The sequence below is a fragment of the Penaeus chinensis genome, chromosome 12, assembly GCF_019202785.1.
Source record: "Penaeus chinensis breed Huanghai No. 1 chromosome 12, ASM1920278v2, whole genome shotgun sequence".
Taxonomy (NCBI): Eukaryota; Metazoa; Arthropoda; class Malacostraca; order Decapoda; family Penaeidae; genus Penaeus; species Penaeus chinensis.
In genome coordinates, this window is record NC_061830.1 from 8,056,561 (window position 1) to 8,069,060 (window position 12,500).

A 12,500-nucleotide genomic window follows, 5' to 3' on the forward strand; every position below is an offset into this window, starting at 1 on the left:
GAAGAATGGAGGAGGGTGAAGAATGGAGGAGGGTGAAGAATGGAGGAGGGTGAAGAATGGAGGAGGGTGAAGAATGGAGGAGGGTGAAGAATGGAGGAGGGTGAAGAATGGAGGAGGGTGAAGAATGGAGGAGGGTGAAGAATGGAGGAGGGTGAAGAATGGAGGAGGGTGAAGAATGGAGGAGGGTGAAGAATGGAGGAGGGTGAAGAATGGAGGAGGGTGAAGAATGGAGGAGGGTGAAGAATGGAGGAGGGTGAAGAATGGAGGAGGGTGAAGAATGGAGGAGGGTGAAGAATGGAGGAGGGTGAAGAATGGAGGAGGGTGAAGAATGGAGGAGGGTGAAGAATGGAGGAGGGTGAAGAATGGAGGAGGGTGAAGAATGGAGGAGGGTGAAGAATGGAGGAGGGTGAAGAATGGAGGAGGGTGAAGAATGGAGGAGGGTGAAGAATGGAGGAGGGTGAAGAATGGAGGAGGGTGAAGAATGGAGGAGGGTGAAGAATGGAGGAGGGTGAAGAATGGAGGAGGGTGAAGAATGGAGGAGGGTGAAGAATGGAGGAGGGTGAAGAATGGAGGAGGGTGAAGAATGGAGGAGGGTGAAGAATGGAGGAGGGTGAAGAATGGAGGAGGGTGAAGAATGGAGGAGGGTGAAGAATGGAGGAGGGTGAAGAATGGAGGAGGGTGAAGAATGGAGGAGGGTGAAGAATGGAGGAGGGTGAAGAATGGAGGAGGGTGAAGAATGGAGGAGGGTGAAGAATGGAGGAGGGTGAAGAATGGAGGAGGGTGAAGAATGGAGGAGGGTGAAGAATGGAGGAGGGTGAAGAATGGAGGAGGGTGAAGAATGGAGGAGGGTGAAGAATGGAGGAGGGTGAAGAATGGAGGAGGGTGAAGACTTGGTCCTCATCACTGTCCTCCTCACCGTTAGTCATTCATATCATTCCATCTTCACTGTCAGTTACATTTACTTATTGCATCATCTTCACGACCGTTATATGTCTATAAACCTCTTCATTTAATCCCTATCATCCTTACCCTCACCCGCCCATTTTTCTCATTATCCAGCGCCGTTCCTTCTGAAGAAAGATAGGGCGACGAAATAGTAGGAGAGAGACGGAAGCACTAGTGAATAGGGAGGCAGGGGGAGGGGGGAAAGGGATGGAAAAGGGGAGAGAGGAAGGTGTGGCAAGAGAGGAGAGGATGATGAGACAGAGGAGAAAAAGAGAAGAGAAGAGAGGAGAAAAGAAAGAGAAAAAGAGATGAGAAGAGAAAAAGAGATGAGAAGAGAAAAGAGAAGAAGAGAAAAGAGGATAGAGAGAAGCACAGACAGACATCCATCACCGCTAAAGCTGATGTCAAAAGAAAATGAAGCCAGAAGATAAGGAAAAAAGCTCTCTCTCCGTGTCTGACATCACCACCGTATTGGCCAACACACCCTGCCTGGTCCAGCCGGCTCGCCCCGTCACCCATGCTTAGTCGCCCTCACTGCTTCACACGGGGGCGGCCGTCAGTCAGTCAGTCTGTCTGTCTGTCTGTCTGTCTGTCTGTCTGTCTGTCTGTCTGTCTGTCTGTCTGTCTGTCTGTCTGTCTGTCTGTCCCCCAGGGGTCATAATTCATCCTACATCTAATCAATATGCAGGCAAATGGGATGTCGGCGTTTTCTGATTATTTTTTTTACCAATAGCACTCGAAAAGGGAATTCTACATAATAAATATACATATAAAAACGGGCTTCGCTTTACCCAAGAACATGCAGTAAACTACGCCCAAGCTTACGATTAAGAAAGAACGAATTCGAATGCATCTTGGAATCCTAAATAGGAAGTGCACAACCCCGCCCCTTTTGAGGGTAACCAGAACCCACCCAAGACCGCCACAAGACCTCCTTATCCCTCCCCTCCCCTCCTCCCCCGAATTATTGCATATATCCGACTCATAATACACAGTGTAATAGTATATATAAAATCGTAAATACTATAAATCTCATGTATGACATCAAATTGTCAAATCTTTTTATTCCAAACGCATAGCATAAATTACGTAAGTGCAAGTATAGTACATAACATATAATACACAGCATAATCGAAATCGCAGTAAAACCTTTCACTGTAATCCCTCAAACGCGCCTACCCCCCCCCCCCTCCCACCCCCCGCCCGTAGACCCGCGCTCAGAGACGCCCCACAATCCAAGCAGTCTCACCGGCTGAAACTGCAGACATTGCAATTACGGGTAACACAGCGTTTCATCCCCACGCCCACCGTTACGTGCGACGCGTGGAAATGACCTGACCGTCTTTAACGTCACTGCACATCTCATTGTCTTACGTCTGGGATGCAAGAGATAGCAATATTGCGTGCGGACGGGAAGGGAGGAGATGGGGGGGGGGGAGAAAAGCAAAGAGATTGAGATGGTGACAGGGTGGGTGAGAAGGAGAGAGAGAAGTAGAAAGGGAGGGGGAGGAGGGGGAGGAAGAATGAAAGAGAAAGGGAAGAAGAATGAAAGAGAGAGGAAGGAAGAGAGAGAGAGGCAGTGATACACAGACTCGAAGAGACTGTATGGGCGAGCTCCTGCCTGCCCACCGACGCCCCGAGTTCACGGCAGCGAAGTCGGGAGACCCGCGTCCCGAGCGAGTGACTCAGCGCCGCCCGACCACCACATGGGCCATCCATCCGCCCGCCCGCCCGACCGCCCGCATCACACCACCACGTGGCCCACCCACGACATATCAGCTTTCCCGAGATACAGTCATGCATGTTCTCGGCCTTCTAACTTCTCTTGTATCTTCTTTACTATTCTTCGTCTCTCTTCATTCCCTCCCTTTATTTGCTGCTCAAACCTCTTACTGTCTGCCTCTTCTTCCCTTCTCTATCCCCCTCCCTCCCCCTCTTCCTACGACTGAAGCTTTATTAGACAACTTTACGAGCAGCGGCCCAGGCACAGGCACTACGTCAGACCCTCCGTCAGGCATCCGACTTGGACTCACCCAGGCTAAATGGCTGTGTCCCCGCGTCCGGCCCACGCATGACCTCCTGGCTCGGGTCATTTGCACTTGATAACGGCGCAATGAACTCTAAGTCCCCAAGCTCCATGCTCCCCTTCTTTCCTTTCCCTCCCCCACGCCTCTAATTCACTACACTATTTTACTCTCTCATCCATTGAAGCTCAACATCATACAAACAAGCACGCTCATACAAGCGCGCAGGTACACATGCAAACACGCACGCACTCGCGCGCACGGACCCTGTAAAAGCAAGCAAGTGCGCACACACACAATGGAAACGTCATAGTTACATTGAAGCGTAATGTATATGTCCAGCAAAAGCAAAGATTTGACATGAGATGCCACGAAAGGCTGAGGCGAGTAAATAATAGACAGGATAAATGCTAAGAAACTTATAAAAGACTGAGGTGATAAATAAAAAAGTAAACAAAACTACCACCACAAATAGACGTCAAAATCATGACGGAAAAGTTTAGCATAAGCGGAGCACAATGACGAAATAAAAACACCATGACAATGGAAGAAAGAGATACAAAAATAGACAAGATAAAAAATTCTGTTCACTAAAGGAACTTAACGTCAGTATCCTGGTCTGAATAAACAAAGGAGGCGTAACTGTCGCTACCACCGTCTCCTTTCTCTCCGCCGGGCCATATCTAGAAGGCCCGGGCGAAGCTAGAACTTCGCAAACCAAACCCCCCCCCTTTCTCTCCCTCTTTCTCTCTCTCTCTTTCCCTCTTCCTCTCTCCCTCCACCTCTTGCTCACTCTGCCTCTGCCTCTTTCTCTCTATATTTTTTCTTTCTTTCCTCCTCCTCCTCCTCCTCCTTCTCTTTTTCTTTCTCTCTCTCTCTCCTTCCGCTCTCCCTCTTTCATTCTTTCTCTTCCCCTCTGTTTCTTTCTCCCCCTCTATCCATCAGCATCTTCCCAATAACCTCCCGAACACCAGCTCCTCCACCACAGGTCATGCAAGACAACACCTCCACCTGCAGGAAACAATGATAAGTGTATTGTGGTAACAGATACCAAAGCAACAGCAGTTCCACGAAAGAGATTAATTCCTTATACTTAGAAGTGACAACAGCGCGGAATCTAACATCATTTTTAACCTAATTATATTTCATTTTTATATTCATATACATATGTATATGAATATAAAAACTCTTTGAGATTATGATTTTGTTAGCAATTCCTTCTAAAATACTCTGGATAATGACCGAAGCAATGAATACATACCACTGGTCTGGAGCCTATTCACTATTAGCCTGACCAGATTATGCAGATAGCCTGCGACACGAATATGAAGATCCTAGTAGGTTAAATTAGTCTTGATGTAAGCACTGTGAAGTAGAGCAACTCTTTTTGCATGTGATAATAATGCTTGACCATATTAGGCAAATGCTCCGGTATCTTCCCGGGTTTCAGCGCGGTATTTAATTTGTCCTGTAAATAAACCTTTTACATAATTTGTCTCTATCTTTATATCTCTTCTCTTTCCTCTCTATCTATCCATCTCCTAACCCCCCCCCCCCTCTCTCTCTCTCTCTCTCTCTCTCTCTCTCTCTCTCTCTCTCTCTCTCTCTCTCTCTCTCTCTCTCTCTCTCTCTCTCTCTCTCTCTCTCTCTCTCTCTTTGTACTCAACTACTGTACTTTCTTTCTTCGATTTCTCCTCCCTCTCTATTTGTTCCTCTCCTACTCCCTCTTCATTTCTATCTCTATCTCCTTCCCCTCTCCCATGGCAACGTGGCTAAGATGGCCAAGTCATCACCAAAATGTTAAGATGAGCAAAGTCAACACAGATTGCGACGCGACCAACACCAACGCGACCACATCACTAGATCATAAAATATGGGCAGGTCAACTAAACAGTAACTTCATACAGGGTCAAACGAGGTTATACAATCTTACTATGTCAGTTGGATTCATAGAGATAGTCACTTCAACACATGCTCACGAAACACTACTGAATTCGAAGAGGAATCAATAAAACTATTCGATTCAAATTAGTCTCCCCTGTTACTCAATTGAGGTGTTATTTTGATATATTCGAAACGTACCGCATTCCTTCGTATTTTGTCTCTTATTTCACTTCAAATACTTTTTACTGTCTTCGCGTTTCGTTAATAGCTTGCCAATATTGACCCAGCACACACAAAAAAAAAAAAAAAAAAAAAGTCCAACAGCACATCAAAACCAGTGCTATCAAACAAAGTCATCGTCAAATCATGTCACACAGGTAACGAACTCTCCCCGTCAACGTCAGTGCAATAAGGTAGTCAATAAGAATCGCACGAAACTTGTACTTACCGGTTTGGGCATCTTGATGACTGATGCGATACTCCCTTGGACTTGACACTATCTGGAAAAGAGAGAGATTTGCTATAATCACATCCATGAAGATCGCATAAACAATAATGGTGATAGTAATTGTGATGGTATTAATAGTAGTGGTAGTGGTAGTAGTAAGTACTAGAAGTGGTAGTGGTAATAGTAATAGTAATAGTAGAAATAATAACAACAATAATAATGAAGGCAAGTGCAACAAACAATACCAACAGTAATATTGCTTATACTACAACAAAAAAAATTACAATGACAACGTCGAGTAAATTGTTGTCAAACTTTGTTTATTCATGTTTTCCACCTTTTCCTCTGGCAAATTTCCGCAAAGTTTTTCATACCTCAAACAAATGCAGCTTTCACCAATAACACACTTTAATCTAGAACTGCATAGATGTATGAACCCTACCAAAAAAAATTAATCGCCTTTTAGTTGGGAAGCTCAAAGCACTGTTGCAACACATCATTATATATGCCAAACGATGATGCATTGTGCGCCGCTACGAACAAGACAACTTACAAAATACATAAAAAACTCGACCAATAAAAATAATGCATCCCTACTAAACCAGGGAACGCAGGAATAAATACGCCCACCCTTCCACCTTTCATACCCAACCCACCCACATCCCTCTATCCACCCATCTACCAACCCACCCTCTTGTCTCTCACTCCTCCATCCACCCATCTACCACCCCACCACCCATTCACCACTCACCCCTCCACCCATCCACCCACCGACCCGCCCCTTGCAACCCCGGTGAACAACCTCGACTGATGGGGGTTAGCAGGAAATCCGAACAGAAGTAGGTTGGGGAGGCGGAGGTGGAGGCGACAACACGACTCGCTCAGAGCAAATTACGTCACCCCGGGCCGTGTTCGCACCGTGTCAAGGAAGGTCGTTTGAGAAGATTGGAGGTCGAGAAGGGAGAGGTGGATGAAGACTGGGGACGAATAAGGAAGAAGAATAAGAATAAGTGTAAGAAAGTGAATGCGAATAAGAGTATGAAGAGACAGTGAAGAAAAGATTGAGACAACGTCGTAGGCCTCTCCCCCCTATCAAGTGTGGGGGTACAATTTGTATAACACCCAACTCATGAAAGTACGAACCGACATCCCTGTTCCGTGGCGCTGTATGGCCTTACGGCTGAGAGAGGCCATTCATTAAATGGCGCATGATGAGCCAAGACCCGAGACTAAAATGAATGAGACAGAGATGGAGATGGAGATAGAGATGGGAAGAGTGATGTAGAGAAAGAGAAAGTAAGAGTGAGGGGGTGAGAAGATAGGTGGTGAAGGGAGGTTAAACGAAACCTGAAAATGATAGAAAGAAGAGAAAAGAGTAAGGGTGGGGGAGAGAGGTGGAGAGAGAGGGGAAGCGGAAACGTAAGGGAAAGAGGAAAGGTGAGGGGAGGAAAGGGAAGGGGAGAGGGGAGAATGAATCGGAGGGGGGAGAATGGAGAATAGATAGGAGAGATGGATGAGAAGAGAAGCGAGGAGAGGGAAGAATGAGGGAGGAAGGAGGAAGTGAAGACAATAAAGGAAGAGGAAGACACAGAGCCTAGCCAAAGAATAATGAATGGAGAAAAAAGGATAAAACTAAAAGATGCGACGACGGAGACGGAGGCGGCCTTCCACCCATCTGGCGCGCGCCCAATGCCATGAACTTTGTCACAATCACAACCACCGCTACCACCTCGGTACCCTATACACCCGGTCGGTACCTTCACAACCTTAATGGCAACCACATCTATCTATCCTTTTCCCACCCGCGTATCGATTTCCACCTCCCTTTCCTTGCAATACATTACCAGCCATCTTCTTCCACCTCCAGCCATTTCACCTCTATCATCTCCTTACCCTTCCACCCACTAACCCCCCAACCCACCACCTCCACACCCCCCATCTTCCCTTCCACCCCTACCACCACCTTACCACTTCCATCTCCACTAGCGGCACACACCCAAAACCCACCCTACCCACCAGCTCTCACTCACTCGCTTCGCCGGTTATAACAGCACCATCACCAGATCTAAAAACAAAGCCAATAATTGTAGCAACAATAATAGCAATAATAGATACCAATAATGTTAATAATAGTAATATTGATGATGGCGATGATGACGATGACAATGATGCATGATGATAAAACAAAGTAAAATTAAATTAGCAGTAATAATAACAACAACAACAACAAAGATACAATGACAAACGTTGGAAATCAAACCTCAACATTTTTCGAAGAGAAAACAAATGGCAGTTTACACAAGTGGAAAAAGACGATAAATTTCTTCGTTCCGGGAAACGAGACAAGCAAAACAAATAATACGTGCGTTGACATGGCACGGAAAACGATTCCAGATCCAGAACTGTGCCATAAAGTCTTGAGATACAAATCACGCGTATGGTAAATGTGTCTACACCTAAGAACTATCAAAACACTACATAAACAATAAATATATATTGCTGATACTGGCCGTATTAATAAAACGACAAATAAAGCGAAATATCAACACTGCAATTTGCAAGGAGCTGTAACACAACCTGTAAGCCGGTAGAGGGTAGGAGGGGGTAGGGGAAGGGTAGGCGGGAGGGTTAAGGCAGGTCTCCTCGGATGCTTGCTATTCCCTGCTTCGTTCTCTAGCAAAACGAATGTAAAAACAAGGCCTTTCCTAAGATAGATAACAGAAAGAAATAGTTGATGGGTAAATAAAGAAGAAATGAATTGGCTCTTCAATAAGAAAAAAAAACCGCATACCAACGAAACTTTCACCGACATTAATGGAACAAGAAAAAAATAACCATTTCTCTTAAACATTTCTTATACTTGACTGCGGAACACAGATAAATATAATCTTGTCATTCTCTCTCTTTTTCTCTCTCTCTCCATTCTGCAACTTTCTTTACTTTGTTCTCTCTCTCAAGTTACGAAATCTCGCTTTCAATACGTAAAAATCTGTATCTTCATACCTGGAATAAATGAGAACCTATATGCAACTGCAACATTTCATCATGCAACTGAAAACACCCTCCCCCTTACTGCCTTCACTGCTTTCCTAGCGTCTTCATCTCCCCGAACTCTGTTTTTCCTTTCGGTGTTAATAAGATTACCCAAAAGTGAATTATTACAACCCGGGGCTCCGTTTGGCAGGCTAATGTAAACCTATAAAGGGCATCACTACTTTCATAAGGCAGGCCACACCCAGTTCATGCGCTCAGCGTTTACACTTCATCATACGTACATTACCTAATGAAGTAATGGTGATAGGTCATGATCACAATAACAAGACAACAAAGAAAGAGAAAGGAAACAAGGAGAGAACGACGTGAAAATTATTTCTCTGTTCTGAATATCTAATGAGATTATATCAGTTTCATGCACTTCCCTCGTCCTTGTTTTTTCCTATCCCGTAAAACTGTGAAAAATGTATATATATAAAATATATACATAACACAGCAAAAGTTCTTCTTCTCTCTCTGCGGCGGCGGTGGCGTCACAGCCCCGGGCATCAGCTGATTCTCTTCAAATGATGCCAACGCGAGCTCCCTACATTTTCAAACATCACACGAGTCATTCACCGTGCAAGTATAATTAGCGGTCTTTCGTGTTGTTGTTTTTTATTTCTGTCTTTCTTTCTAAGCGATGGCATTCGTATCTTGCCCAATTATGAACACTATTAAGTCGACAGACAGACCCGACAAGTCAAGAAAGACATTTCTGAACAAGACATTTCAGGAGACCTTTGGAAACTTTTCTTCTTTAACCACGTGCATGGTTCGCAGCTGTCCATTTATTTATTTGAAAACATATTTATACACATCTTCCCATTTCTCGATCTTAAATTACTTTAGACCTTTGTTTTGCCGAATCCCAAGATCCCTTTGGCGCAAGATGGAAAGCCCGATGGAAAGCCGGCCATGTGACCGTGGCGTGACCGGCAGGAGGACCCGGCGAGGGATGGCGGCCGCTCATCTATCTATCCTCTCTCTCCTTCCACGGGATCCGTGTTGGAATGGGGAAGAGAGGGAGAGGGAGGGGGAGAGGGAGGGGGAGGGAGAGGGGGAGGGAGAGGGGGAGGGAGAGGGGGAGGGAGAGGGGGAGAAAAGGGACGGAGGAGGAGGGAAGGGGGCGAGGGAGTAAAGGGTGAGGAGGAGAGAAAGGGATGCCCATACATACACGTTCCATACATACCATTCACCCAAACCCTGAGTGTACCCATCCTCCCTCCCTCTCCCAACCTCCCAACCTCCCTCCCTCCATCCTCCCCTCCCCCTCCCCCTCCCCCCACCTCCCCACCTCTCTCGCTCTCTCTCTCTCTCTCTCTCTCTCTCTCTCTCTCTCTCTCTCTCTCTCTCTCTCTCTCTCTCTCTCTCTCTCTCTCTCTCTCTCTCTCTCTCTCTCTCAATCTTCAAAATGTGTACAATATCTTTTTTAAATACCAATCAAAATTATAATAAAACACCTTTCCCATCTGGCTCGCCTTCGACCCTATTTTCACCATTCAAGCGACGCCACTTTACCGCTCTCCTCAGCGCCCCTCTTGAGGTTAACTTTCCCACCTTAAAAAGCCCTGTCTCCCAGGTTAAAATCGGAAAGTAAATCTTTACCTTTGAATATAATAATGCTATTGGCCATACGGAGAGAATTTAGATGCTGGCACAGTGCAGTACGAAAATATTTCTGGACTGAATGCATTTTTTGCAGTTGTTTATTTCTTTCTTTTTTTAATCTAGAAATACACGTTCCTGAAATTAATTAAATACAAAAGTACCTTTCTGCAAGTTAACACGCTTCACTCCAGCTGCAGTAATATATATGCAAATGAAGACATATTACCTTTAAATTCGGTTGATTCTTTTTCACAATTTGGTAATTCCTTTACAATTTCTTGTTACCATATTACCGAATTATTTATATTCACGAAAATAATTAATACTACACAAATAACTTGTTAAACCGCCCTATTTCCAGCCAATCTTACATAATCGGATGTTTCACTTATGCATCACTGACAACCCACCTTAAAGTAGTACAAAGGATGCATTATACACCTGCAGAGCACAAAGTGAGTTCAGGGTGGGAGAGGGAGAAGGAAAAACAGTTGGTGGAGGGAGGGGGAGGGAGGAAGGGGAAGGGAGAGGGAGAGGGAGAGGGAGAGGGAGGGTGAGGGGGAGGGAGGGTGAGGGGGAGGGAGGGGGAGGGGGAGGGAGAGGGAGAGGGGGAGGGAGAGGGAGGGGGAGAGAGAGGGAGAGGGAGAGGGAGGGTGAGGGGGAGGGAGAGGGAGGGTGAGGGGGAGGGAGAGGGGGGAGAGGGAGGGAGAGGGGGAGGGGGAGGGAGAGGGAGAGGGAGAGGGGGAGTGGTGAGGGAGAGAGAACCTCGGCAAATATTTAGAGTGTGCTCGGTGTCCGTCTGTGTAACTGACACCTAAAGTCTCCCTTTTCAGGCGGAAGAAAAAAAATACGCCACGTAATAATCCTAGAATGTTAGACTATTTCCCTTGTTAATAAAAACGGTCGGAATTATTTAATAATCGATGAGAGACATAAATCATTTTACCGAAAGAGGAACCTCTATCATTCGTCTCATTACCAATACCATCATTATAGACCCCCTCGTTATCAACCATTACAAATCATCAGTCACTAATTATCACCATCACCACCACACCACCAATCACCATAATCACAAACCGTCACCATCCCCGCCAACAACAAAACTAACCTCCCACACACATCCATTACCGGAATGCCAGGTGTGAGCCGTTGACCTTCTCTCGGCGATCGACCGAACGACCAGGGGGGGGGGGGGGGTAGGGGGGGGTAGGGGGGGGGTCGACACCCAATGCGAAGTGTGGGGCCATCACTACACGTCGAGTATGTTAATGTCGGATAAACTGCTCTCCTCCTCTCTGAATGTGCGTATTACATTTGTAAAACATGAACCTCGCCGTGACGCTACTCTTTGGCAATTCAAAACGCGTTCAGACGAGTCTTAAAAAGAGTTAATGTTAATTAAAGAAGCTGCCATCGACAAGAAATGACCAAAGGCAATCATGTGCAACGAAATATTAATCCGGATGTTCCAAGTGATAAGCTAACACCAACAGCAAAAAAAGACCAAAACTATCAACATCATCCACCCATTTGCAACTATTACATCACCATTATCAGTCCCATTAAAGCTATCGGTGATCCATAATCAGAGCATAATGGTATACATGACCTTCAGGCCCTCTGACACATACTAAATCTCGCTACCTTTTTCCTCTTCGTTCATGAAATTCCCAAGTAACAGTGACATGGATAATTAATCAAACCAGAGGGTTACCGCCAACAAGCTCAAATAGCACTGATCACTCCCATTCTCTTTAACATGATTATCTTTGAAAGCAACCTTAAAATAAACAAACATGTTATCCATTTAATTCATCCCCATACACCGTCACCTTGCATGACAACAAAACAAAACCAACAAAATCAAACCAGAGGTCACGAAACTCATGACCTCGTTCGAAAGCCGAGTGAGTCAGGCTAACACACACACTTTGCAGTCCCCTCTCCCCCCTCTTACCCCATACCACCGCCACCAGGGTGCCTCCATCCGTCACCCTTCCCTCGAAGCATGTGCTCACGTGTCGCAACATTTGCTATATCAAGCAAGAGGGATATCATAACACTGCATCACACACAATCACAGGCGTGAATCAGATGTTTCATAATATACATATATACACACACTGTGTATTACATAAATGCAAACATACATAATGGCTAATAATACATGATACATACAATACATGCATACACATACTTAAATTATATAACATCCATTACATAATTCCAAAACCCATTACATTTACACAGTACATATACGGAGATGGTTTTATAACACATGTTGAAGTGGCTTTAGAGACGCGGGTGAGTAACCTCTACCTGCCATCCCCGCCCCTCTATTTTTCATTCACCCGAAACAAACTGTCAACAGAAAATAGGTCTAATAGGAACACATATGAGTCCCCCTCCCTCCCCCTACCCCTAGCTATATAGTAGGCCTCCATCAAGATCCGGTGTTGACATTTACGCATGAACACGGCCGCTGCCATAGCACAGCGACACACACGTTGTCATACCAACAACCGTAAGAAAAAATTAACACCGCTGGCGTG

General features: G+C 45.5%; 1 protein-coding gene across 3 annotated transcripts in view; it reads right to left on the minus strand.

Moving 5' to 3' along the window:
* Positions 1-12,500, minus strand: part of LOC125030918 (moesin/ezrin/radixin homolog 1-like) — a 100,151-nt gene that overhangs the window by 35,435 nt on the left and 52,216 nt on the right. For all 3 annotated transcript variants that reach the window (XM_047621284.1, XM_047621285.1, XM_047621281.1), the window contains exon 2: positions 5,302-5,353. In XM_047621284.1, coding sequence (XP_047477240.1) covers positions 5,302-5,313 — 12 coding nt within the window. In that variant the 5' untranslated portion in view covers positions 5,314-5,353. The remainder of the gene's footprint in view (positions 1-5,301; positions 5,354-12,500) is intronic.